At 54.2% G+C, this 27,920-nt stretch overlaps 1 protein-coding gene across 6 annotated transcripts in view; it reads right to left on the bottom strand.

The window, feature by feature from the left end:
- Nucleotides 1-27,920, bottom strand: part of ZMYM3 (zinc finger MYM-type containing 3) — a 56,604-nt gene that overhangs the window by 10,738 nt on the left and 17,946 nt on the right. For 3 of the 6 annotated variants that reach the window (XM_054040084.1, XM_054040080.1, XM_054040083.1), the window contains exons 2-21: nt 23,639-24,538; nt 22,197-22,240; nt 21,763-21,835; nt 20,796-21,087; nt 20,180-20,357; nt 19,476-19,688; nt 18,375-18,525; nt 17,899-18,014; nt 15,783-15,869; nt 15,235-15,385; nt 14,484-14,656; nt 13,927-14,092; nt 9,451-9,509; nt 8,498-8,657; nt 7,440-7,555; nt 7,070-7,244; nt 6,281-6,427; nt 4,770-4,873; nt 2,629-2,797; nt 2,263-2,414 (exon numbers count right to left, since the gene is read on the bottom strand). In XM_054040084.1, the coding sequence (XP_053896059.1) occupies nt 2,263-2,414; nt 2,629-2,797; nt 4,770-4,873; nt 6,281-6,427; nt 7,070-7,244; nt 7,440-7,555; nt 8,498-8,657; nt 9,451-9,509; nt 13,927-14,092; nt 14,484-14,656; nt 15,235-15,385; nt 15,783-15,869; nt 17,899-18,014; nt 18,375-18,525; nt 19,476-19,688; nt 20,180-20,357; nt 20,796-21,087; nt 21,763-21,835; nt 22,197-22,240; nt 23,639-24,521 (3,609 nt within the window). In that variant the 5' untranslated portion in view covers nt 24,522-24,538. Of the gene's footprint in view, nt 1-2,262; nt 2,415-2,628; nt 2,798-4,769; nt 4,874-6,280; nt 6,428-7,069; nt 7,245-7,439; nt 7,556-8,497; nt 8,658-9,450; nt 9,510-13,926; nt 14,093-14,483; nt 14,657-15,234; nt 15,386-15,782; nt 15,870-17,898; nt 18,015-18,374; nt 18,526-19,475; nt 19,689-20,179; nt 20,358-20,795; nt 21,088-21,762; nt 21,836-22,196; nt 22,241-23,638; nt 24,539-25,309; nt 25,458-27,920 lie in introns of all 6 variants that reach the window. The other 3 variants (XM_054040081.1, XM_054040082.1, XM_054040085.1) reach the window with 2 other exon arrangements.

Here is a 27,920-nt window from a genome sequence, read left to right as displayed (position 1 = left end):
CTATGCCACTGGCGCAGAAACAGCCAGTGCCGGCATCACCCTTGTCGGTACTGGACTCAACAGATGCCATGGGACCAAAATTGGAGACAACAGGACAGGGTCTCTGACCTCCCTGTGCAGTAGCGGGGAGAGGTTGACGGAAACTGCTCCATTGCATCGTTTCGATCCACACTCCTTCTGGAGGAGGCAGACAAGTCCCCACACAACCTGGAGCAGCCACGATCAGTCTTACGAGACCTCTTGCTTGGCGCACTCAGAGGGAGCGACTCCTCCATCTCTTCAGAGAGGCACCAGCTCCAGAGTGCGAAACAGCAGCACGCAGAACCTGAGGGCAACGTCCGATCCCACGTAGGCCTTGGTGCCGAAACAGGCCATGTGGCCTGTTCAAGCAGGGGCTGCTTCAGACCAAGATCTCTCGCTACCCGAGTCCGTTTGGTGAATGATTTGTGAACTGACCACCACTCCTTGCCGTGGGCTTTGTCTAAGCACAGCAAGCTCTGTGTGTGGGGATCGTTGCTGGGATCACTCCCCCACACCATGGACAATGTTTAATCCCTGGTGATGGCATCACAAGGGAAATACTGAAACTAATGCTAACACACATCAGACTAAGGGCACTATTAAGTAGACCCAACTGGAGAAAGGCACTAAGACATAGTGAGGTTAGGAGCCACACACTGCTCCGGACAGGAAGAAGGAACTGAAGGGGTAGAGGCAGCGCTGCCTGCAATAGCCAGGGGAGGGACTATCAGCATGAGGCACGAGTGCCACCTCCTACAGGTACTGCTAGGCTAAATTCTCCAGCTCTGGTGCGCTAGGTGCGCACACACCTATGTGGAATACATGGATGCATCTGACCAAGAAAGACTGCTGCAGAGACTCTACCACAGGGTATCATATTGCCTCTATATAAATCTATGGTATGCTCACATCTTGAATACTGCATGCAGATGTGGTTGCCCCATCTCACAAAAGATATATTGGAATTGGAAACGGTTCAGAAAAGGGGCACAAAAATGATTAGGGGTATGAAATGGCTTCCATATGAGGAAAGATTAATAAGACTGGGACTTTTCAGCTTGGAAAAGAGATGACTAAGGGGGGATATGATAGAGGTGTATAAAATCAAGAGTGGTGTGGAGAAAGTAAATAAGGAAGTGCTATTTACTCCTTCTCATAAGGCACAAACTAGGGGTCACCAAATGAAATTAAACAGGCAGCAGGTTTAAAACAAACAAAAGGAAGTATTTTTTCACACAATTCACAGTCAACCTGTGGAACTCCTTGCCAGAGAATGTTGTGAAGACCAAGATTATAACAGAGTTCAAATAAGAACTAGATAAGTTCATGGAGGGTAGGTCCATCAATGGCTATTAGCCAGGATGGGCAGGGATGGTGTCCCTAGCCTCTGTTTGCCAGAAGCCGGGAATGGGCGACAGGGGATGGGTCACTTGATGATTCCCTGTTCTGTTTATTCCCTCTGGGGCACCTGGCATTGGCCACTGTCGGAAGACAGGATACTGAGCAAGACGGACCTTTGGTCTGACCCAGTATGGCCATTCTTATGTACAGCAAAATTAATAGGCAGCAGGTTTAAAACAAACAAAAGGAAGTACTTCTTCACTCAAAGCACAGTCAACCTGTGGAACTCGTTTTCAGGGGATGTTGTGAAGGCCAAGAGCATAACTGGGTTCATAAAAGAATTATCTAAGTTCATGGGGGACAGGTCCATCAATGGCTATTAGCCAAGATGGTCAGGGATGCAACCCCATGATCTGGCTGTCCCTCTGACGGCCAGAAGCTGGGTTTGGACAAGGGATGTATTACATGATAATTGCCCTGTTCTGTTCATTCCGTCTGAAGCATCTGGCACTGGCCACAGTCAGAGACAGGATAAAGGGTTAGATGGACCTTTATTCTGACCCAGCCTGGCTGTTCTTAGTACTGGTCAGAACACACATTGCAGAATTAGAGGGAGTTCAGAGAAAGGTGAGGAGAGTTAGAGGCCTGGAAAAAAACACCTGAAGAGAGAGCCCCCAGCGCGATCCTCACACAGCTAGAACACAAGAAGCTGCTAGTTACTAGGGGTCATGGGGGGAGCAGGCCAGGGGAGTCCCCTGCCCCTGGGTACAGGTTTGGGTGGGGAGGGCCCAGGAAAGAGCCTACTGGTACTGGGGAGAGGGAGGGGTGCAAGGTCTGCCCACACTCTCCCATTGCGTGGTGTTAGGGTGGAGCACACGAGGCCAAGGGAGCCCCCCTTACCTGCTGGATGCCGAGGCAGAGGTAATAGATGCTGTCTGGCTCATAGCGCTCGCCGTTGGGCCGTGTTATCTCCTTGACGAACTGGGCAAGACCATAGTTGAGCTCGGCAGCCGTGCAGGCCAGGATATCCTCTTTGATACGCATGGGCTTAGCTGCAGAGACAAGCAGATCAACCTCAGGCAAGAGCTCTTGGGGGGTTGGAGTGCTCAGCGCTGACAAGGGAGCCTGGCTGCTGGTGTCAGGGACGGGTCCCTGGGGCTCGCTGGACTCAGGAGCTCCTTGGACAGGCTTCCCAGGCCCACTGGGCTCCGCAGCCTGATGCTGCAACCCCTCCCCAGCAATCCCTGGGGCAGAGGTAACACTTACGCCCAAAGCGCAGCTCCTCTCCCTTGCTGGACTCCCCGCCGGCGTACTTTGTCTGCACCCAGCATTTCCAGGCATTCACCCCATATGAATAATTCAGTCCTGTGCAGCTCGGCTGGCTGCTCATGGAGTCCCGGGAGCAGCTTTCGGAGAGCACCAGACGCTTCTGACCCTGCAGAGACATGCACCGTAAGGCTGGGAATGCCAGAGCACACGGGTGCACAGGCAGGTGTTCCTGACAGTCCCAAAGGATCCCAGAACGCCCACAGACTCATAGAAGCGTAGGACTGGAAGGCCTCTCCAGAATGCCCACGACAGTAATGGTTAGGGGAACCAGCTGTGAGACCAGGCTCAGGTGCCTTGTTAGCATGTTTGGCATGCAGGAACACCCCATTATCACAGGGTATCACAACAGACAGGTGCAGGCACTGCTGGGGCAAAGGACCAAAACCTGCTACCAATGAGGGCAGACCAGGGGCAGCCACAGAGCTATCACCAAAAGGAGACAGCCAACCATCAGACCAGCCCTCTCCCACGCAGCAGGAGCTGCAATATTGGCACTAATTCAACATGTTAACAGAGGCTGTGAACTCCCACAGCAAAGCTAAAAAAGCCTAGAAGCTCTGAGGGCCAAAGCTTTTCGGGTCAGGGAGATCAGTGATATGCTCAGCTGAGCATTTGATCTTCACACGACATTCCCAAGGTTTGTTTAGTACCCACAAAGCCTGGGAGCAGTACAGACACAGCAACAGGCAGCCCTACACCCTAGAACAGGCTGACTACTACGTTCAATTGAACTCAGGGCCCTTCTGCAATTAGAGCCGAGTAGCCTGGCTCCTTCAGAAGGAAAATCTACATCAAGAGGGCGCCTAGCTGGACACAGAACCATAGAATCGTAGGACTGGAAGGGACCTCGAGAGGTCATCTAGTCCAGTCCCCTGCACTCATGGCAGGACTAAGTATTATCCAGACCACCCCTGACCGGTGTTTGTCTAGCCTGCTCTTAAAAAAGCTCCAATGATAGAGATTCCACAACCTCCCTAAGCAATTTATTCCAGCGCTTAACCACCCTGACAGTTAGGAAGTTTTTCCTAATGTCCAACTTAGATCTCCCTTGCTGCAATTTAAGCCCATTGCTTCTTGTGCTATCCTCAGAAGTTAAGAAGAACAATTTACCTCCCTCCTCCTTGTAACAATCTTTTATGTACTTGCAAACTGTTATCATGTCCCCTCTCAGTCTTCTCTTTTCCAGACTAAATAAACTCCGTTTTTCAATCTTCCCTCATAGGTCATATTTTCTAGGCCTTTAATCATTTTTGTTGCTCTACTCTGGACTTTCTCCAATTTGTCCACAGCTTTCCTGAAATGTGGCACACAGAACTGGACACAATATTCCAGCTGAGGCCTAATCAGTGTGGAGTAGAGTGGATTACTTCTTGTGTCTTGCTTACAACACTCCTGCTAATACATCCCAGAATGATGTTTGCTTTTTTTGCAACAATGTTACACTGTTGATTCATATTTAGCTTGTGATCTACTATGACCCCCAGATCCCTTTCCGCAGTACTCCTTCCTAGGCAGTCATTTCCCATTTTGTATGTGTGCAACTGATTGTTCCTTCCTAAGTGGAGTACTTTGCATTTGTCCTTATTGAATTTCATCCTATTTACTTCAGACCATTTCTCCAGTTTGTCCAGGTCATTTTGAATGTTAATCCTGTCCTCCAAAGCACTTGCAACCCCTCCCAGCTTGGTATCGTCCACAAACTTTATAAGTGTACTCTCTATACCATTATCTAAATCACTGATGAAGATATTGAAGAGAACCGGACCCAGAACTGATCCCTGCGGGACCCCACTCGTTATTCCTTCGAGCATTTTTGTGAACCACTGATAACTACTCTCTGGGAACCGTTTGCCAACCAGTTTTGCACCCACCTTATAGTAGCTCCATCTAGGTTGCATCCAAGGAGAGAACCTGGCATCCAGGCTGCAGTCCATTCAATGGCAAAGCTCCCTTGCACAGCCCACCTCCTGCCCCCCATACGGCCCGAACTGAGACCAGAACCCCACAGGGTTCAGCAGGCAATGTCCACCAGCTGCCCTGGGCTGCTGCAGCCCCGCATACGCACATGCAGCGCTCACCTTCCGGATGGTGCGAGGGAGGTCTGGATCTGTGGATACATCATCTGGCCCGACCAGGCCACAGTCAAAGAGGAAATCCACACTGGGGTTAATGTCCAGAGGGTCTGACAGGAAACAAGGCAGCACAGGAGGGTTCAGGGGTGTGGGATTTCGCCAGCCATGCCATCCCCTCAAAGGGACAGAGCCAGCCAGGCTAATGTGGGCATTACCTACGGATCCCCCCAGGGAGATCTCCTAGCCCCAGCCAATGGCAGGCAGCAGCACTGACAGCACCAAGCCATAGTGCATGATAACACCTGGGCCTCTGAAAGAATTCAGCAAACTACCCTCTTGAGGGGGGTTCCCCTGCTGTGCCATGGTCCCAAATTATCTCCCTCTTCCAACGCTGCGGCCAGGCCGCACCTTGCTGTAGACACGCTCCCTCAGTCTCATGGCACTTGGCTCATTGGAGTCTCCCACTCTGCTAAGTACTCCAGGGATCTCTGACCCACGCCTGCGAGCCAATGAGCCAGGAGTGAGCAGATGCCTGAGAACAGCCCCCTTCTCTGCTGCTCCTTCCAGTAGGTCACAGTCCCAGGTTACCCCAGAAGGGGCCACCTTGGCTGCCATGCTGCGTTCTTCCCGACTGAGGGAAGGTGTCCTGGGCACTGGGGGAGGAGAGTGGGGAGCATCACCACAGCTACCTGGCTGCTGGTTTGCAATGGGACATGCCAAGAGGCAGGCTCTAGCTCCCCCTCCCCCGTGGCTTTGCAGAGGAGTTACTGCTTCCGAGGCATTCCTGGCCCCCCTGGGCATCTGGGAGCTGGGTTACAGCCCCCTGTGGAATTGTCTGCTCTATTTCCTGCCCATGCTTCTGGCCTCCGCACATTGGATCACTCTGCTGTTTATTCAGCCAGATCCCTGGAGCAGATTTAGTGAAGGACAGACCTAACCCTTTCCCTGATGGTCGCCTCGCCCAGCTGAGCGGTCACTTGGCACTAGCCTTCAGCCAAGCCCTATTTAGGAGACACTGTCACAATCTAGAGCAGCCAAGCTCACTTTGAGACACACCACAGCGGAGGCAGGAATCTCCAAGGGATCTGGCACAGCCACACCCCGCTTCGTTCCTGGCCTCACCTTTCTGCAGGTTTTGCTGCTAACTTCATCTGCGTCTCCCTGGCATTACTCCTTATTCCATGCAGTGTGGCCCTCCCACTCCCTGCCCTTCATAGGCTGCACCAGTGACCCTGACTTGCCAGGGCCCAGGGTCACTGCTGAGCCTCACTGGCTTCCCTGCAATTGTGCAGAGACACGTCAGCACGTTCACTGCCCTCTTGGCCTCTCCTCATGCTCATGTTGGAGGGACCAGCTCCACCCCCCAAATGTATCAGCTCCTTCTGCCTCTGGCCCTGTGTGCCCAGCTGGCCATTTGTTCTTTGACAAGCAACAGTGTCTCTGTAAATGCTGCCTGAGCAGCAGGGTCCCCAAGGCAGTCTGAATGCATCCCTGGGCCCCACGCAGCCTGCTCTTACTTTTGGGGAAGTCGGCCTCCAGGTCCTGGCCAGGCTCATCCAAGACATTTGCCATCTTGACAGCCATGGCTAACACATCATCTCTTGCTGGCCCAAACAGGTCGCAGTCCTCCAGGAGACCCTCCGCGCTCTGGTTACTCACCAGGTCTGCAGACACAAGAGCAGCTCAGGATACTCAGGCTCCAAATTAGCCTCCCCCACCCCCTCCAATTGGAAACAGACATAATGGGTCAAATGACACTTGCAGAATTAAACAGACTCTCTTAGGCTGAGGCTCTGTGCTAAAGTGCAGCTGACCTCCCTAAAAGCCACGCTGCGGAGCCTTCTCCAGTGCTTGGAGTGGCCCTATGGCCTCTCCCGGAGACCAAGTCAGAGGCTGCAAAGTAGGACTCAAGAAACCTCTCAGGTGACTGTTTGGGAAATGCTTACTCCGTGTGTAGTGCTGCACACCCATAGCCCGCGAGGGACAGGGACTCGCACTCCTGCCAGGAGCTCCATTTTAAAATAAATCAATTGGAAGTGAACCCAGGATGGTTCAGGAACATGTGTAGTACTCACATCCCCACCAGACAGCGCTGCAGGCACAGTTCTCTGCCAGAAACACAGCTCTTCAGGTGCCTTCTCAGTGGCATCCATCTTAGTGGTGGTGCTCCCCACAGTTAGCAACCCCCCCACACCCCAGGCTGTGCAGAAGTTGAAGCACAGACAGAAGGGCTGGCTTTTGTAGCAGCTGAGCCCAGGCCAGCTCCTGAGAGGGGCTCCAGCACAGGGAATGGCGATGAAACCTACCGCACAGGTCTGAGGATGCCTTGTCCAGCTCCTCAGCCTCTGCGATCATCTCGGCCATGGCCAGGATGTCAGCCTCCAGGGGGTTGGAAGGGATCTTCACCTTCAGCTCCTCGATGGTCTCCACTATCTTATCCGTGCTCTCCAGCGTGGTGGGCAGGAACATTGGCACAGGCACCTATCCGTCAGCAGGACAGCAGGCAGAGGTCAGAGCCAAACACGGCCTCTGCTTTGGGACCTGCACCCGACAGCAAACTCTGGCTCTGCCAAGTGCACCCAAAGCCAGGAGGGAGGAAGGAAGGGGGGCTCAGAGAGGCCCGTGCAGAAGAGATTCAGGGGAAGGGGAGCATGAGCAGATGGGTGTGTTGCTTACCGGGACAGGCATGGAGAAAGGCACGGGTACTTTCTGGCAGTACATATGCATAGGCACAGGCACGAAGATCGGGACGGGGATCGGCAACACAATCACCTGTGGCTTCCAGTCTGCCTCTGGCACAGAACAAACGGCATGTCAGCGCCTTCTGCTGGCTGGCATGGGGACCAGTCTCTCTCTCTTGCATCCCACCTTGGTTCTATTCCTTACAGCACCCCCTGCTAGTTGTAAGTCTCTCACTCTCCTCCATATGCTGACACCCACTGCAGCGCTACCAGGTCCTGCATGCACACCCAGACACGAGCTCCCTGAATTCACAGGCAAATCCTGCATGATGGGCTATTGCTGCAAACCCTTCTCTCCTAGAGAGCCAACGGCCAGGGACACATCTTACAGTGCTAATGGCATTTAGATTGCTCACTCCCCCAAGAAGGGAATGCCACAAGCACACCAATGGCTCGCCAGGACAGACCTCTTTGGCAGTCTATGTGGAGCCCGTTGGCAGGCTGGCTCAGATGTTGCTGCCGCCCAGAGCCTGCACGTGGTCAGCTTGCCGCCCCTCCTCCCCCCCGACCCCAAACGAGACCACTCTCTGGAGTGACATGCAACAATCCATCAGCGCTGAAAATCCCACTTGGCCCTAGGGAGAAGGCACATGGCTACTGTTGGGATGGATGCAGCACCAGCAGGGGCTAAGCAGTGGGTATTGCCGGGGAGGTGGCCAGTTAGCAAGCAAGAGGTGCAGAATTTCCTGTCTTTCCAAAGGAAGGGGTGGGGAGGTTGCAGGGACAGGTGGCACAGGTGCTATTTGAGGAGGAAGCTAGAAAGCGGACTGGACCAACTTACTCTGCTCTCAGCAGGGGCAGACCACTTCTCTTTGGCTGGCACCTTCTAGTGAGTTGCTTCCCCTCCCCTCCAGGCTTTCAGCACAGAAGTTACAGCCACTCCCACTCCCCTCTCAATTTGGTGCTGGGCGTTCAGTGAGTTTACACACACTCAGTCAGGAGCTTGTCCCAGTGGTCCCTGCAGCCCCAGGAAGACACAGCACATGCTCTTACCTGTCTGACATCCCTTGGACTTCACTTCTATCTTGCAGGACACACCCCGGTTCTGCATCAATGGTTTGCACATAGCAGCCTTGTTCTTCCGAGGCGTGGCTGGAACTGGTGGCGGTGGGGGAGCTGGGGACATCTGGGCTGAGGAGGCCTTTGCAGACACCTGTCGAGATCCAGAAAGGGACAAGTCTGTGTCCTGTGCTAGTGAACCCCCCTCTTCCCCAACAACCCACATGGCAAGGGCCCAGTCCTCATGGCCAGGCCCCTTCTCCCTGAAGCTGCTGCTGGTGGTGCCTCCTGCTGCCACCGTTTCAGGCAGTACCTGCAGACCCCCAGATACCCACTCCAGCACCATTCACTGCTCTCAAGCCAGACACCCAGCAGGTGCTTGTACCTACGGACACACCCCATGCCAGGGAGCCAAGCCCTGAATGGGCTGCACTGCCCAGGGGCGCAGACCTGGCCAAAGGAGCGGCGAGCTCAGAGCCGGTGACCAACGAGCCCCAATCAGCAGGGAGCGTAGCACCCATCAGTCCCACCCTAAGGAGCAGGGAAGGAATTTGGTCTTTTCAGGGTCCCAGGCTTTCACAAGTGAAACGAACAGCCACAGTCCAGGAGGGGGAAACAGGGTGAGGGCATGCGTCAGTCAACGCTGGGAACCTCTCAGAGCTTTACATTGATGTGCCTTCCCACGGCGTTCATCTGCTCTCCTAGGGCCAGTCAGCCATTGCCACTTGCCCATGCAGCCGTACTGCCCTCCCCACAGGCTGGTTCCCAGCAGCACACCTCAGGCTCCTCTGCCCGTGCACAGAGATGCTGTCCCAGCCTCAGATGGGGCCAGGGCCACCCTGGAAACACTGGCCAGGTCCTAGAATTTGTTACCAACTCAGGAAGTCCCCCTTTGGGACAAGGGCAGCCCAAGGGCCTCCCCCAATGTGTTCCCCCTCAGGCCTCACCATATTAGTCTCTGCTTTCTGTGGGGAAGAGCCAGGAGGTTTGGGCTCGGGAGTCTGACCTGCAAGGGAAAGAGAAGAACCATGAACACATGCTGCATTCTTGCTCGCCTGTGCTCTCAGGCTGGCGGGTCCCACTGGTGGGCCTGGACAGAGCAGCAGCCACTGGCCAGAAGAGCAGGGACTGACATGCTCTCTTCTCACTAGCCCAGGGCCAGTCCTGGACCATACTTGCCAATGTTTCTAGCCCGATGAGGTTGCAAATTTTGGACCTTAAAAATCACATCATCGTCTCCACTGTTATCTTGCTCTCCCCAGCACTCCATCCCAGCTGTCAGCGCTGGCCTGGCACCTACCCATCCCACAGCGGGTGGGCAGCAGATTCCAGACTTTTATTCCCAGCTTGACCACTGACCTACTGCATGGCCTTAGCTGAACCACTTCCCCTCCCTGTGCCTCAGTCTCCCCACTGTAAACCAGGATACGCCCTTTGCAAAGTGCTTTGGGATCCTCAGGAGGAAGGTGGCAGAGAAGGTCAAATGATTAACACTACTGCCAAAATCTGCCCTGCCGTGCCCCCCGGGAGCGAGGATGGCATAGCCCAGTGCACTCTGAAGACAGATGGCCTGACTCAGGGATTCTGTCTGGCAGAGGTAATAGCAGACCAGGTCAGGAAACCAGCCAACCAGCTACTAACCATAGAGATGAATGGTCTCCCCAAGCCCCTCTCAGGAGTAGTTTGTTGTTAGCTCCTTCACCCATGTCTGCCAGCGTGTCCAGAATTACCCAGCAGGCATTAGACTGAGAGTGCTGGTGGGCAGGGACTGCCGTACACTGTACTAACGCAGCTGGAGCAGCGATGGCAGGCTCAGCTCTCCGTGCAGGCTTCAGCAGAGCTCAACATGCTAAGGAGCAGGAGTCACAGAGGCACCAGTCCCCCACAGTGCGCTCCTCCCTGAGCAGAGCAAGGAGCTGCCGATGGCCCAGCCCTGTCAAGGCTCATGGGACCAGCCCTTCTTGGGTGCTTGACCCACACAGATCTTCTGTCTCTTTAGGAACAACAGAGAGCTGCTGGGGAAATCCGAGCACAGCCCACTTGATGGGTGTGTGTGTGTGGGGGGGGGGGAGAGGAGGGGGCAAGTCCTGCCCCAAGACTCCTGCCACAGGTCTGGCAAAGGTCCACAGCTGCAGAATCTGCAGGTCTCTTGGGGGACCTCCCACCTATCAGCAGACAGGCAGCGAGCCCAGACAGAATGGAGCCCATAATGTGCCTGTCTCCAAGAGACCATGGCTGTCAGCAGGGAGGGCCAGGGCTGTAGGGCATGAGCTAGGCTGGGTGACAGGCATCTCTGCAGCAGAGCAATCAGAGGCCTACAGCAGCACCCCACCTGGCCAAGGACAAAGGACCCGCTGCATGAGGGGCTGGGAACCTAGAAGGTCTCTCACAGAGCCCCACAAGCTAAGTGACCAATCCCCCATCTTCTGGGTCAGGTGCTCCTCTGAGGCACACTGGCTGGTTCGTGGGTTCCTCCTGCCATCAGGTCAGGAGCTCTCCAAGCCCCCATTTGGGAAGATTGCCATTCTGCATAGGAATGTCTGGCCGGCCAGAGAGGGAGGAAGTGCAGTAGGGCCTGTTGGAGAGCCAATCCTTCCCAGTGGGAGACTGTCCACAGCTCTGGGACACAGGTCTCCCCAAAATCGGCCCGAGGCTCTGGTGCTCACACACAGAGACTTAGTCCAAAGAAGGGGCAGTGGCAACCTGCAATTCGCTAAGCAGTTCCAGGGGCACCATCTTTCCAGAAGCAGCCACAAGGTCAAAGGGATGCAGAGCTCCGGAAAGCCACATGGCACAAGAGCCTGAAGAATGTGCCTGGGACAGAATCAGAACTGCACAAGGCTCCAGGTCTGTCCCAGGCACAGGCACTGGTTTCTTACCACTCATGGCCCTCCAGAGTTCTTCATCTCTTTGACCCTGCGGCTGCTTCTGGAGAGATGGTGCCATCTCCACAGCACTGGGGAAGAGGGTGTTGGTCCCAACATGCTCCTTTGTGCTGTCACCTGAACCACCCGGAGCACTGCTGGTAGGAAACGCCTTTCCTGGTTTGGGCTGCTGGAGCTGAACCTGTACAGGGCCCAACCAGAATCCCTGCAAGAGGAGCTCTTTCCTGCTGTCTCTCTGTGCTCTGGCAGGTCACGCTGAACCCATCAGTTCTGGGACAGGCATATCACCCTCCAAACCTGGGATCCCCGGGGGAACCCTGCTGTAGACATGAACTCCGTGGGCTGTCGATCAGAATCTAGTTAGTTACTACACACAGTTGGCTTCTGACCTACCCATTTCCTGAGACCTAGCTCCTGCCCAGCTCATCTTGGGAATCAGGGGTGGCATGCAGCAGTAAGATCCTTCAAGCCTTTCACTTCCTGTGTATGTACTGCTCTGTGCTGAGAAAACATCCTTGTAAAGTCCCAGCCTCCCTTCAGGAGGCTCCATGCCTCTTCTTGGGCTCACACACAAATGGCACTGCCATCAAAGGTGGACAGCACTGGGTGCATTTCAGATGAGCCACCTATTCGTCACTTTCAAAGGGGATAAAGAAGATCAGCAACACGGGTTGATGGGCTGGCTGATTACTGGGCTTGGGGGGAGAGGGGGAGTCTTACAGATCCCCTGCAGCCTGTGCTGCAGAAGCAATGGCCATGGCGTGTGAAACAGGTCCTTCCCTAGGGCCCAGAGGGGCGAATGGCTTGCTTGCCCAGGCGACTCGTGTGAGTGCTCCACAGGGCAGCGTTACAGGCCCCTCCAGAGTATGCACTACCTCAAGGGCAAGGAAGGAGGTGGTGGGAGGAGTCCATGTTACCAGCTATGGATAGTGCAGCTATCAGCTTCCCCTCCGGCTAGGCAAGATCAGAGCATGGCAGGGGAAATGGCAGGCGTAACACTCGCCCTCTGTCGGGGGAGCCTGACACATCTTGCCTGGCTGGATCCTCAGCTCCCAGATGTCTCAATACTACGAGGGGCCAACAGTGCTTTATCCAGGTAGCTATAAGTTCCAGGTCCCTGGGGCCGCCAGGGTGGGTCATTCCAGCACGCAGGCCCTCCCGCCCCCCTCCGATGTGCAGGGCCTTGCCCTTGCTCCTGGCCTTTGTTGCTCCAACATGCTTTAGGTGGGGTGACCCCTAGACAGCGCTCAGGGACTTCACTGGCTACAGAAAAGGCTGCCATTTACTGAGTGCTGCTTCTCACCAGGAGTACATGGAACAGCTCTGCTGTTAGCTGCCCTGCCATCCATCTGGTTTATGGTGCCGGTCCATTCCTGTCCCCTTCTCCTGCCAACAGAGCCTGGAGACTGGGGGCAGAGCCCTGGTCTCTGGAGTGTATTTCCTCACCTTGGTGCAGGTGAGCCAGGGATCTTCTCAGTAAGGAATATTTGCTCTTCTAAGGCTGTAGTGCTTTTGGCAGCAGGCTCAGGGTTTGGCAAAAGTTGATGCTGGGTCCATCTGAAGTTCAAGTCATTTGATCTCCCAGTATTACAAAAGCACTACATGTCCTGGGCACTTTGCAAGCCTAAACCAAATCAACTGAGTAACACAGGAGGAGGTCCTGGCCCCAACAACAGCCAAGCAGAGCAAGGCTACGTCTGTGACCCCAGGACGGGGTTAGCTGTGTCCCCTCATGGTACCAATCGGTACCTGCCATCCAGGGAGATCCCAAGGCACTTTGCAATGTCCTACCACTGATTTACACAAGTTAACTACAGGAAACGGGGTAACAGGCAGAGAGAATTCAACCTCCAACTGGAACTGCTGGAACACAGCACAGGATTGTCCAGGACACTGGGGTTAGCAGCCCCAGCACTACCCACAACAGCCTGGGATTGCGGAAAAGCAGAAAGACTTCCATGTCATGTCTCATTAAAAGAGCAGCACAGCTCCCTCTACTGTCCTGCTCCGTTACAGGCTCAGTTCTGACTGAGGGAAGAGCCCCACCTATAGCACCACCAGCACCACAACCTGCAGCACCCTGGGTGTTCCTTGAAGGTCTCCCATCCAAGCACTGACCTGGCCCAATCCTGCTTAGTTTATGAGATCTGAGGAAGTCACAGCTCGGAGGTAGTGCGGGGCTGCAGGTGGATTATCAAGTCAAACCACGCTGTCCCCTAACCCTTTAAATCAAGCTCCCAGCTGGCAACTTGAGGAAAGAGGCTGGAGTCGCCTGTTAAATCCCTGAGCATCCTCGCTAAGAGTGAGAGCTACAGGCAGCATGCTGGCGCCGGCTCCTCCCATCTGGGCCCTGTGTGTCATAGAACCATAGACGTTAGAGATGGAGAAGCCCCAGTAGGTCCCACTCAGTCCATCCCCCCAGGGGCCAGTGCAGGATTGTTCCCTAGTGTCTCGTCCAGTCCCAGCACTGGAGTTTCCAGTTCTCCCTGTCTCTCTCGGGCTGAGCTCTGCTGGGCTCCCTCCCTCCTTCCTACTCACTGTTCAGCAGGCTCTCGGGCCCCTTCTGCGTGTCCAGGTTGGGCTGGTTCTGTTGATTGTAAAACCTCAGCAGACACTGCTGGTTGCAGAAGTGTTTGATTTGCCCCCGCCAGTGGATGGTTTCCAGCAGCTTCCCCTGACGCTTGCAGGCATGGCACCGAGCTGCCTAAAGCCCCGAGTGGTAGGAGACACAAACAACCAAGTAACTAACTACACCCACTCTGCATGCAGAGAAAGAGGAACACTTGGTAAGATGCTGTGAGCTCTCCCACAGAAGTGCCCTGTCAGCAACAGCAGTGTAAGCTTCTCTACACCACCACTAGCTGTGGACTCCCGCAGTACAAACTTCCTCAGAGCAGTGCTCTGGCAGGATCAGCTGTGAGCTTCCCCACAGCAGTGTCCCACCATTGCTAGCCTGGGACTCCAGCATCTGGAGCTCCCCAAAACAGGGCCAGCTGGGGACTCCAGCAGGGCCAGCTCCCCACAGCAGGACCCAGTTCTCTGGATCAGTGCCCACACCAGTAAGTCAGTGCAAGGCTGCCAATGCCGATACTGACCTTGAAGTACCATAGCAAGTATTTGCTCTTGCAGTCTTCACTACAGAAGTCCCAGGTGCTGCCCTCCAGCTGCTCGGTGACCGCCCGCTGGCAGGTCTGGGAACAGTAGGTGCAGGTGATGCAGCACAGACCCAGGTTCTTGGTAAAATCCTGTTTGTAAAGAAGCACACACCCTGCGGAGAAACAATAGGAGTGAAACCTTCCCAGGATGCACTGGGGGACTCCCTGACCTGAACAAGACCAGAAGCCAGGTGTGTGGAGACACAACAGAGCACAACGTTGTCGGGAACAATCCTGCACTGGCCCCGGGGCTGGGACGACATGGGACCTCCGCGGATTTGCCATCTCTCACCTCTTTGCTCCTAGGAAGAGCATGACTCCAAACAAACGCCTCCAGCCTCCTGTGTGCAGGAACTTGCCAGGCAGGACAAGGTCAGGCCAGGCCAGCCCAGGTGCAGGAGTGCAGGTGTGTGATGACAGGAGGTGCGGAGCTGCCACCTGCTGTCTCCCCCAACCCTCAGACAGAGAAAAGCAATGAGACAGCCCTCCCCAAGCTGACATTGGACGGCAAGGCCTCTTCCCAGGTGCTGGCAGCCAGAACTCCACCCCTGAATCAGCCTCCCTGCACTACAAGGCAAGGCCTTTGCCCTGGCACAACAGACCTCCCTCCATTCCACTACAAGGTCTCTCCTTTCCCCAAGCCACAGGGTCGGCAGCAGGTGCCTTCCTCTCCCATGCTCCCTCCATATACCTTCGCTGCAGAAGTTCTTCTCCACCCCAGAGAAGCGGATCTTCTCGTGCAGCAGCTTCTCTTGCTTGCAGTGCTCACACTGGGACACCACCCCACGCAGCCGCTTGAAGTCCTCACAGCAGTCCTTGCAGCAGAACTGGTACACTTTGTCCTGCCAAAGAGACCGCTGCCTGGGTCAGCCAGCCTGGCCAGAAACCTAGGCTGGCTAGGAAAGCAGGAGCGGAATCATAGTGCTGGGTAGACAGAGTTACAACGTCCCCAGTGTAGGAACTGGGGCAAGAGGGACTCACCCTGAACCCAGCCCAGCCTGTGCCCTGAACACCAGGAGAATGTCTTCCATAGCCACCCTCACAGGGCTATGGCTGCCAGCTAACCTGGTCGAGAACAGGCTGACCTGGGCTCTGCCACTGCCCAAGGGTGGCTCCACTCCTGTCCCTCCTGCTCCCTCTTCAGAGCAGCGAAAGGCACCTGAGGCGGCTCCGCAACCCCTCTGGTTTGGGCCTCAGCCCCATGGACCCAGGGCCCAAGACCCTGCTGTCCCTTCTCACCTGCCAGTCCAGAATCTCTGGCTTCCCGCTGAAGAGATTGTGACAGTAATGACAGTTCAGGTGGATCCCCCCCTCGGGGCTGGTACGCTGCAGGGAGAAAGTTAAAGGAGAAAGGGCACGTAGGGGGCAGATGTACCCACCGTGCCCACCAGCTGGAGCATTCCTGCCCAGCCCCACCACACTCACTGGCCAACATATCCCCACCCACCTCTGCCTGCCAGCACATTCTAAGGTCACTGAGCTTAAGGACAAAAGGGGACCATTAGAGCATCTAGTCTGACCTCCTGATGGTGACAGGCCATTACATTCCACCCAATTCCCCTTGTATTGAGCCCTAGAACATGGGGTTATGTTGAAAGCAGATCTTCCAGAAAGGCATCCAGCCCTCATGTGCAGACCTCAAGAGATGGAGAATCCACGACTTCCTGGGGAGTTTGTGCCAACGGCTAGTCACCCTGCCTGAAACGTCGGTGCTTTATTTCTAATCTGAACGCGTCTAGCTTTGGCTGCCAGCCACTGGTTCTCGCTCTGCCTTTCTCTGCTAAATTAAAGAGCCACAGAGTGCCATGGATTTTCTCCCCACAAAGGTGTTCAGATACTGTGGTCAACTCACCTCTCAAGTGTCTTTCTGACAAGCTAAACACATTGGCCTCTACATCTCTCCCTAGCACATGTTTTCTCCAGCCCTCAAATCCTTTTTGTGGCTCTGTTCTACACCCTCTCCAAAATTTCAACACTTTTTAAGGTGTGGACACCAGAGCTGGATGCAGTCCAGGATCAGCCTCATCAACGCCTTATTCAGAGGTGACGTCCCCTCCTAGCTCCCCCACTCACTATGTCCGTTTACACAGCCAAGGGTCACATTAGCCCTTTGCCAGAGCATCAATATAAGAACATAAGACCGGCCGTAGTGGGTCAGACCAAATGTCCATCCAGCCCAGTATCCTGTCTTCTGACAGTGGTCAATGCCAGGTGCCCCAGAGGGAGTGAACCTAACAGGTAATGATCAAGTGATCTCTCGCACTGGGAGCTCCCACTCAGCTGCTTGTCTGCTATGACCCCTAAACCTTTCACAGTCCCCTTCCCCATGGTTGGCATTCTTTGTTCCTAGATGCATGAACTTGCATTTGGCTTTATTAAAACACATGTTGTTTGAATGGGCCAAACCAGATGGCTCTGTATGCTTGCCTGTCCTCAACATCATTTACCACTGCCAAGCTTTGTGTCATCCACAAACCGTATCAGCAAGAATTTATATTTCCTTCCAGATCATTGATGAAAATGGTGAACAGTGGACCTAGGAGACCGATCCCTGCGGGACCCCATTAGAAACATTCCCAGTCAGTAATTCCCTATTGACAGCTGCTTTTTGAGATCTGTCCGTTAACCATTCTTAATCCATTTAACATGTGCTTGACGGATATCATAGAGTGGTAATTTTGTAATCAACACGTTGCGTATCACTATGACAAACCCCTTACTAAAGTCTAACTGTACTACATCTACACAGTTCGCTTTCGTCAGCCAAACCAGGTTTGTTTGACAAGACCTATTTCCCATAAAGCCATGATGACTGGCATGACTTACATTTCCATCCTTTAATTCTTTATTGATTGATTCCTGTATTTGCTTTTTCATTACTTTGCCAGGGATTGATGGCAGGCTAACTGGACTATAGTTACTCAGGTCATCCTGCTTGTCCTTTTTGAACCATTGCATGACATTAGCTCTCTTCCAAGTCTTCTGGAATTTCCTCAGTATTCCACAATTCACTAAAAATGCATGTCAGTGGGCCAAGGATCTCCAACTCTCTTAGGACTCTTGGTCAACATTATCTGGGGCTGCTGCTCCCTGGGACTCCTACAGGGAGGGCACACTGGAAAGTCCCAGCTGGGGCCTAGGAGTTGCACGGACTGTGCTTGTAAGTAACCCTGGTGCTGGTCCCACCCTCTGCTCTTAGGCTGGCTGCAAGATGTAGCTGGTTGTAATTTACTCCTAGGCCCCAGCTGGGACTTTCCAGTGTGCCCACCCTGTTGGAGTCCCAGGAAGCAGCAGCCTCTGCTGGGAGAGGAGAGGGGAGGGGGATCCCTCCCTGACAGGAAGCGTGTTTCAGTACCTGGAATTTGGTCCAGCAGCTGGGGCTGCAGAACTGGTACACAACCCGGTCAGTCTTGTTGTAATAGCAGGGCTCAGACAGGCTCTTTCTGCAGAAGCTGCAGGGCCTAGTGGGACCTAGCAAGACAGAGACAGTGATGGCAGCAGCGTGGAAGGTGGGACTGGAGGGAGAGAATGGGCTGCACGTTCCTATCCCATTTTCTGCAGGTCTGTTATAGTGGGCCTGGTACTCAGACACCCTGGTGCAACAATCCCAGGAGAACGGGGATGCTGGGCTTTGCCAGGGCAGAAATGCTGCCTCAGGGGAAAGGGAGGTCGCAGCCTCACTCCAGCTTGGTGACCAACCCGGCTTACCTAGGGCAATGTCAGAGATCCCCAAACGTGTGACACCTCTCTCTCTGCAGGCTCCCCCTAAGCCTCACTCCGACAGGTCAGAGGTCAGCGACACAGGGCCCTTTGGGGCAGACGTTCTCTTACCTGTCAGACCCGACTGCTTCACTTTGTGAGAGGTGGTACAGCAGATGGAGCAGAACAGGCCCATCTTGCCGCTCCGATCCACGTTGGGCAGCATGTCGAAGTTCTTACACAGCGTTTTGCACCACATGCAGGGGTACACGCGGGTATTCTTCTGCAAGCATAAAGCAGAGGGTGGCTACTGGAGAGCTCAGGCCCCTGCTTTCCTCCATCCAATGTCCTAGTCCATCCTCACCCCCTCTCCCTCCTCCCATCCCCTTCAATGGCTCCACAAGGCAGTTCTTCTACAGCAGGTTGACATGAACACACAACATGGACGACAAGCTTGCACTCTGTTCCCCCCTTGGGTCACAGGCCCTGGCACGCTCCCCTCTACCATCTGAGAACCCACCTAGATCTCAGGCTAGCCTGGGACACACAGCCGCTTTGTAGGGACCCCATGGCTGGATGCAAGAGAGGCCCCTCAGTGGGGGTATTGTCTAGTTCACTGAATCCTGCACAGCACAGCAGGATAGAACCAGCTCTGGGCTTTCTGGCCACCATAAGGAGCCAGCTCTGTGCCTTTGACAATCAGCCTCGCTAGCCAAGTGACCAGGAGCGCCAGCCCACAGGTCCCAGGGCCAGGCCGACTTATCCAGCCAGCCCACAGGTCCCAGAGCCAGGCCGATTTATCCAACCAGCCCACAGGTCCCAGGGCCAGGCTGACTTATCCAGCCAGCCCACAGGTCCCAGGGCCAGGCTGACTTATCCAGCCAGCCCACAGGTCCCAGAGCCAGGCCAACTTATCCAGCCAGCCCACAGGTCCCAGAGCCAGGCCGATTTATCCAGCCAGCCCACTGGCCACAGGGACAGGCCTGGGGAGCTGCAGCCCCAGCAGCAAGAGTAAGCTCAATGCACCTCTACTGGTCTGCTTTGAAGAGAGCCTTTGGATCTCTTTTCTTAAAAAACTTCCTGAGTGTTGGAGGAGCCAAAAGCGAGACTGCTCAGCGTTGCTGCTACTGCAGAGGAAGCGCCCTGCACTGAGCCAGGGGAAGGCTGGTAAAAGCCTCGGGAAAGGGAGATGGATGCCCCCAAAGCCCCTCCCTGTCTCCAGGAACTCCTCACCTTCTTGTAACTATTGAGGCAGGTGGAATTGCAGAAGCGTTTCTGCTGGCCCTCGTGGAAGAGGTACTCCAGTGGCAATCCCTTGTTGTAGATGTAGAGGCCGCAGTTATCACAGCAGTTGGTTTTCAGCCCCTTGGTGGCTCGGAATTTGGTGAAGCAGGCGTCACTGCAGAGCCGGTGCACCACGTTCCCATTGCTGACCTCGTGCTGGATCTGCACACACACCGGCACCAGGCACTGCCTCAGAGGCAAGCACAGGCCCACCCCGGCCATTCCGCAGGGGCCTGGCCCTCGAGCTGGCCTGTGCCTCTGGGCAGGAAGGGCCATTACTCTAGCAAACCCATGCAGGCTGGCTCCCATCCCAACAGGACAATGGAATGAGCGGCACGGGGAGCTGCAAGGGGCAGCATGGGGAGAAGAGAGCAGAAGCTGCGCCTCTGGGGCTGATGGGTAGAAAACAATGGAAAAGGAAGAATCTGAAAACAAGCCCAAATCTGCACACAGGCCACAGCCTGAGGCCATAGGAGTCCCTGGCAGGTTCCCCAGGCCAACCCAGATACTGATAGGCTCAACCAAGCCCCTATAACTGGATTAGGTAGCTCACAAGCACCTGGAAGGTGTGGGCAGTTGCATTAACTCCAGCTCCAGCAGATGGCTTCAAAGCTTCTTAGGCCAAACACTGGACAGACCAGGGCTCTGCTTACCTCCCCAGGCTTGTGACAGACACTGCAGCGGCTGGTGTCCGAGGCCTCTGCAGGCTGAGGGGCTGGTCTCTGCTGCTGCGCTTCGTAGAGGGAGAGGCACACAGAGGTGCAGAACTCATGGAAAGAAGCACCTGAGCCGATCTGGGCCACAACAGAATCCTTGGTGTTCCAGATCTCTCTGGGGGGCAGGAAGGGACTGGTTAGCGCAGGGGACACCCCCACTCCAGGACAAAGAGGGAGGGTGGGCCGTAATGCAAGGGGCTCCAGGACAGGGGGATGTGAGGGGGATCAGAAAGTGCAGTTAGAGGGAGTGGAGTCCTGGGGTGGGGAACGATAGGGTATTGGGGGGAGACCAGGAGTATGAAGGGGGGCAAGGGAGCAGGATGGGGTGACGGGGGAAGAGTAGACAAGGGATTCAGCAGGAAGGGTAGTGGGTTGGGGAGAGTGTGAGGGTGGGCGCGAGGGAAGGTAGGCAGGGGTAAGCAATACTGTGAAAGCAGGGCATATGGGTAGATGGATGAGGAAGGCAGGGTGAGATGGGGGCGAAGATGGCTAGTCAGATGGAAGGTGGGGGGGAAGGGGGCAAGAGGGCGGATAAGGCAGGGAGAGCACACACTTTTTACAGAAGGTGCAGATCTTCTTGCCGGGTGGTTTCTTGGAGAAGGTGGTGAGACAGGAACTGGAGCAGAAGAGCTGAGGGAGCCCTTTGCGCTGGTAGGCTGTCTGGCCCTTCTGCAGTGGGGTCCGGCAGTTGGCACAAGTCATCTTGGTGACGGTGGAGCGGGCAGCCCGCTGAGCCATCTGTGTGCGTAAGGACATGCGGGTCGAGCGCCGGGTACGGAAGGGAACAAAGTCCTCATCATTGGGATCATCCACCATAGCATCCGAGTCCTCGTCAGAGACCGGGACTGTGAGCAGGGAAAGGGAGAGACAGATTCCCTGTTAGGGACCGCAGCATAACCCTATGTCCAGACTGGGGACAGGGCTTTCTGGAGTCCATTTCAGGGTGCAGAACCTGGAATTTCCTCAGCAGGGAGGAGTAAGGGACCTTGGAAAACTGTAATGTGCTGACAGGGGATGAAGCAGGAAACCCGCAGGCTCACTGAGCCTTGGGCACTGCTGTCTCCACAGGAAAGGCACGATTCTTTGGGGCCAAGCAGCAAGTTCAATTGCAAACACTTAGAGCAGACTGCAGAAATCTCTACACATTCCACTGTGCATTACAGAGACCAAGGCAGCTCCCACCAGCCCCTTCCCACAAAAGAGAAGGGAGCAGGTGGCACAGCCAGGGTGCGAGGGGCACAATTCCTCCCCACTCCTAGAGGAAGGTGCAGCAGATGCCACAAGCACTTTTAGACTCTGCATCTCAGAGGCAGACACGGCATGTTTTCCCCCAGGAAAGTCCCTACAATGAAGCCCATCTCCTGATCCCCAGGTGGGGTGGGGAGAAAGGGACAGAGCTGCCCAGGGGATTGTGCTCCTGGCTGGGAAGGGGCGTCTCAGAGGAGTGCGCACACCGCCCCTCACCTCTTCCCTCTCCCCCGACTTAGAATTGGGCCGAGTGGCCAGCCTAGGTTACTTACTGCTCTCAGAGGAATTCACAGTTTCAGGCCTGGCTGCCTCTGATCTCCTGGCTCGTTCGCTTCTCTTCTGCTCCTGGAAGATACCCAGAGAATATTCAGATCAACCATCTTCTGGGGTGACCATGGACAGAGAGCCTCGGCCACTCCCAGGGCCCAGCTTTAGGGCTCTTCTTTCAAACTAACTGCAGATGGTTCAAGCTTTGCTGAAGCCCAGCCAAGGTCCTGACTGGGTTTAGCAGGGCAGGGGGACCGAGCTGGCTTAAGAGAAAGGAGCTGTAGCCTGGCAGGTGGCAGGGAGCTAACATTGAAGCCACCTGCACAGCACAGAGAAGGTGTCTGCCCCAGGAGACATGCACACTCCTTCCCATGCTCACTCAGAGGGGTGGCCTTCAAGTACTATTTCAGACAGAGACACTTGTCTGAACTCTTCTCACCTTCTCAGTTGGCTGTTCGCTTCCCTTCCCGGACAGGTCTTCTCCTGCAACGGAAATACAGATGACACCTGAATCCCAGACCCTGGTTCTCTCCAGAGCAGGGGAAAAGCTTCCTGCTCAGAGACAGCAGCCCTCTGCATAAACAGGAGGGGCTAGAAATCACAGGGAAGAAGACCCGCCTTTGCTCCTGCCTACGCATGCCAGCAAGGCTTGATACCACAGAGCCACATGGAGGAAGAACCACATACAAGGTGTGGTATTCACAGCTGGGAGCATGCTGTGGGGAGCAGGCCTGCATGCAGAGTGGGAGAGAGACACTGGGCAGCTGCAGCTGTCACTTCTACATTTTCGGAGCCAGCCTGCCAACCTGGCGACCGAATCCTCTCTCTAAACACAGAACAGGCTCAGCCTGGGAAAGGTGTGGGTAGGTCCAGGCCTTCCTCAGCCTGGTGTGGAGAGCAGGGCATGAACTCTGCCTAATGGAGACATGCCCTGCCCACGCTGCTCCACCCCTAGTGCCAAGGTAGCCGCAGACATCACCAACCGCACCAGCATGGGCTGAATCCAGCTCTTTGGCAGGGGGACCAGTAGTCAATAGGAGCAAACTTCAAGCCATGGCAGCCAATGAGCGCGCTCATTTGCACCCAGGGCCCTGACTGCCAGAGCTATTAATCCCTCCTATTGGGGCCACTTCCCCAGCCCACCCAATTAGCAGGCAATGCTGGTTCACACACAGAAGAGACCTAAGTTCCCTGTAAGCTGCGCAGCAGTCTATTTAGAGCCGTGTAGGCGCTCAGGGAACTTGCCTGGAGACCTGCCACAGCTGGGGACCAGCCGGGGAAGGGGCGCCCCTCCTGCTGTGGCCAGGGCGACGTGGACCCAGCTGTGGCCAGAGTGGCCCAACCCAGCCACAGGCGCAGCCGGAGCACCCCTCCCCAGGTCCGAACTCAGCCCAGGCCCAGATGTGCGGGGATAGAGGGAGGGGTGCCTATCTTGCAGCCCCAGCCCAGGTGCTGCTGCGGGGAGAGAGAGCTGGGGGGAGTCCTCTCTCCTCGCCATAGCCCCGGAGCACCCTCCTGCACCCCAAACCCCTCATCCCTGGCCCCACCCGAGAGCCCGCACCCCCAGCTGGAGCCCTCATCCCTCCGCACCCCAACCCTCTGCCCCAGCCATGAGCCCCCTCCCACACTCTGAACCCCTCGGCCCCACCCCCACCATATGAATTTTGTTATGTGCACCAACATGAAGGTCATGTGTCACACATCACCTCCATAGTGGTGTACATAATAAAATTTATTCCGCACATGAGTGGGAAAAATTAGAGGGAACACTGGCAGGAGACCCCAGGGTAAGTCGAGAGCTGATCAGTCTCCAGTTTACTGGAGCAGAGGCTGCCCACCACTTGTCATGCAAGAACTTTGCCCTGGCTTTGGAAGACCTACCTGGGGATGATGACAGTGTGGTCTCCTGTGCTTTCGGCATGCTGCTCTCTTGTCTGAGGGCATTACCTCCATCCTCCTCCCCCTCCTCAGCCTGGCCTTCATCAGTGTGCTCAGGGGGCAGGGCAGGGCTCTGTTGTAGCCCCTCTTCTGCTGCTGGCTCCTCTTTTTGCACAGGGGAGCTTTTCCTTGGTGCCTTCAACCTTGTTTTCTTTGTCTGCTTAAGACTGGGCTGTGGCGAAACCGCTGGCAAACTTGAGAGCTGCGTTGTAAATTCCTCTGTGGATGGTGCACAGCTCAGCTCCCCTGCAACAGGAATGGGCTGCAGGGGGGACTCCGGGGTATTGCCATCACAAAGCGCAGCAGTGGCAGCAGCACAATCATCTTTTAGGTCCCCAGAGTCATATTTTGGTTTATCTTCCCCTTCTTTCCAAGCTTCTGGCACAATGTCTTCCCTAGCCAGCACAGAGGAGTCCCCATGCCCATCAGCCATGTCCTGGGAAGAATGTGCCTTGTACAGACCCTCCAAATCCCCTGGTTTATCTAGAACCATCAAGTCAGTGGCTTCATCCAAGTCATCTAAGACACCAGGTTTCTCCAGAACATCCAAGACACTGGGTTTATTTAGATCAAGATTGTTTGATTTGCTTAGGTCAGCCAAACTGTCTGCTTTCACCAAAAGGTCTAAGTCCCCATCTGCAGTGACCTGCTTGGTCTGATCCCATTCCATCACAGGGGGTTGAAGACCTGACCCTTGCTGTGTAGAAGCTGTCTGGGAGCCCAGAAGGTCTTCCCCAAACTCCATGTCAGCAGGGAGATCACCAATCAGTGGCTTATCAGGCAGAGAAAGTGGGTCCAAAGATCCAGGAAATTCACTGGAATCCATTTAGAAGCAGCAAACAACTGTGAATGAGAAAGAGCCAGAAAGTCAATGTTACAGTGTCTAAATACAGCATTACACACTCTTCCAGGCTGTACCAGGAGATTCCTGGTGGGAATCTAGCACAGACCAGGAGACAAGCGACTCCCCTCCACTTCTCACAGTATAACAGGGAGTTACAAACTTCTGGAGCCAAAAAGCTGCCTTGGGCTCTGCCTGCCTGGGAATTTACCAACACATGCCTTTGCTCCACCACGGCCAAGATTCAACTACAAGGGTGAGTGAGTATGTTTACAGCAGAGAAACACAGTGAGCTACTACAGAGGAACTGTTTCAATTCAGAGGACGCTGTGTAGCTATGCAGCAATCTGCAATGCGGTAGTGGGACAGGTGCCCCATCACCCCTTCAGTACTTCACCAGAGACAGACCAGGGGGCAGGATGGGTCAGTTCTCACACAGCTGCCCACTGTTACTACTTAAAATGCCTTTTCTCCCAGCCAGTTCATCTCACCACCAGGAGCCGCCCCTCCCCTGTCCTCACTGTAGGAATCCCCTGCAATCTATGTAGCCCACGCCATGGAGACAGACTAACCCCAAGAGCTGGGAGTCAAAAAGCACAGAGAGACAAGGACATATCTCTGGGATCCCAGCTGTATAGGTGCAGGAGTTGCGGAGTGTTTGGTTTCTGCAGAAAGAAACCTTCCAGTGGGGAGTAAAGCGGGTTATGAGTGAAGACAGAAATAACCCTAAGAGGCTAAAAACCACTGACAAAACATAACAGAAAATCTAGTACCTTGGGGAATTACCCTGAAACTGGTACAGAGCAAGCTGGGCAGCAACGATGCACTAATCTGTGCTACCCCTGCTGGGCTCCTCAGTACGTGAGAGATTGGAAGTTGAAGTCAAAGGAGAGCCACAAACATGATCAAGGGCTGGAGGAGCTGGAATTATGAGCAGAAACGGAGAGTGAAATACAAATGTCTTAGCTAAACCAGAAAAACTACCATCAACTATATGACAGGTGTAAAAACCAAAGAGGGAGAGGGATCCTAGGAAGTGCCCAGCTCGACCAAATCTATGGTCTAACCAGTGCAGCATTCTTTTTCTGACAGGCCAGAACCGGACACTTCAGAGGAAGGAGCAAGAACTCCACAAGAGCAGATGTAGGATAAAGCATCATTCTAATCCCTAAGAGTTAGAAATTGGTCTAAGCTCTGAGGCAGGAGGTTTAATGTGCCTTCCAACTTTCGTTACCAATCACTATTCTAACTCTGGACATTCTCAACCCTGTAAGTGTCCACTCGCTTCTTAAATGGTCAGTGTTTGGTCTCAGTGACACCCTGTGGCAGCAAGTCCCACTGGCTAATTACAAACTGCGTGAAAATGTATTTCCTTTTCTCAGTTTTGGATCTGCCACCTTTTAATGTCATTAAAATGTCCCTTTGTTCTTCTGTCATGAGAAGGGAAAACAGGAGCTCCTGATCCACCTTCTCTTGACCAGTCATTTTACAGACCTTTATCACGTCTCCTCTTTAAAGGTAACAATCCCTATTTTTTCCAATCTCTCTTCAGGGAAGCTGTGGCAGCTCTATCACTTGAGTCTCCTAAACTGGCCCCAAAATAGCTAGCAGAGTGCAGGTGCTCCTCCTCAGATTGCTCCATCTGTTGTACCTCTGAGTCTTTTGCCCCTCGGTCCTCTAAGTTCCGGTGGCCAGCACAAGACTCCTCCTCACACCCTGTGCCATAATACCACTTGGTGGATGCTCCCTATAGCTCTAGCACCTACGAGGAAGGAATTATTACAGCCTTTAGTCCAGCATCCTCTCTGGAGGAGCTGGGACCTGCCACACTAGTTGGCTGTGTAGAAGTCACCTCACAGCTCAGGTGAATGGAGTTCATAGTAAAATAATCTTTGACCGTATGAAGAGAAGGTAACCCTCATCCAGCAGCCGACACCTCTTGAGAGGGCGTATTTCACTTCTGTCACAAGCCCACACCGTCCAGCATAGACTATAAATAGGGTGCAGCAAGGATGAACCCTCCAAATAGTGTTTTCTCTCAAACAGGTTTGCAGTGCAAGATGACAAAGGGCAGAGTGAGACTCGATCAGCTCCTTCTCTTCCCATCCACAGCAGAAAAGCCAGGCATCACTCAAGAGGCAGTTTATTTCAAACTAACACACAGGGAATACATGTATGGAGCAGGAACAGACCTGGAGAAACTGTCTTCAGAAGGAGGTAAAAGTCTGACTCTGTAGCCAGATGTAAACATTTTCAGTTATCAACTAAAATAAGAATAGCCAAATATCCTACTTCAGGGTGGCAGCTGAGCACTGCTGCCCTCAGGAAGGGAAACGATTCATCTGGTACTCTCCTCTGAAGACATCATCTCCCACAGGCCTATCTCTTCAGCATGAGAATGGCACAGCTCCCCTTGTCCCATTAGGGCACCAGTAATAGAGAGCCATGCCCCCTACTACTGTCGCATGCTACTTCCTGCCAAATATAAATGCTGCCCTCTGTCTGTTCCACACAGTTCTTCTGGCTGGATAGGAGGCAAAGCTCCCAGGATGAGCCAGTTCAAGAACATAAAATCTAAAATGTGCCTCAGAGAAAGGAAAAGGAGGAGTGCAAGAGAAAAGCCTCTCAATGAAGAAAAGGTCCAGAGCCTTAGGGGAGGTGAGAATGCTCCAGAGAGGAGATCTTCCAAGAAGCAGAACAAGTTAAATAATTTATCCTTTTCTAAAGATGCCCTCTACCAGGATTCCCACTTCTGCAGAGTAAGAAGTTAGTACACCGCAGCAGCGAGCAGCAATAAGGTCAACACCAGCCCAGTGAACAGGGAGGGGTTTCATTTGATGTACAAAGCAGAGGAGAAAGACACTTCTCAAAACCACAATTAGGTGCAATGTACAAGCCTGCGGAATAAGCCACAGGTGCTAAACACACAGACAAGATTAGCCACTGTATGAAAACACCACAAAGCTTCATTTGGTGGTGGGAAAGTTTGATGTCCTGTAATAGGGGCTAATCAGGCCTAGTTCACCCGTGTTAAGGAGCTTCTTCTCTAGGAAGCCCCCGGCTAGGGTTCCACTGGGTTGCAGCTCAGGGCCATTGTTTGGGACAGCCAGAAACCAGTCCTCCGCAGTCCCTTGAGTTACTACTTGTACCTCTGTAGTCTTCCCCAGCTTCTTTGTCCTGCTCCTCCCTTTGCTGGGTGGGTTGGTTGGTTTGGCAGCTTTTCACCAGCCTGCTGAAGGACTCCTCTCCCTGCAGTCCCCCTCAGGGCAAGTCTACACTACAAAATTAAGTCGAGCCTAAGTTACACCAATGTACAGCTGCAACAGTAATTAAACTGCTTTTGCACGTCCACACCACGCTCCTTGCGTCGGTGGTGTGCATCCT

Source organism: Malaclemys terrapin, chromosome 9 (genome assembly GCF_027887155.1).
Source record: "Malaclemys terrapin pileata isolate rMalTer1 chromosome 9, rMalTer1.hap1, whole genome shotgun sequence".
Taxonomy (NCBI): domain Eukaryota; kingdom Metazoa; phylum Chordata; order Testudines; family Emydidae; genus Malaclemys; species Malaclemys terrapin.
This window is presented reverse-complemented; position numbering and strand designations above follow the sequence as displayed.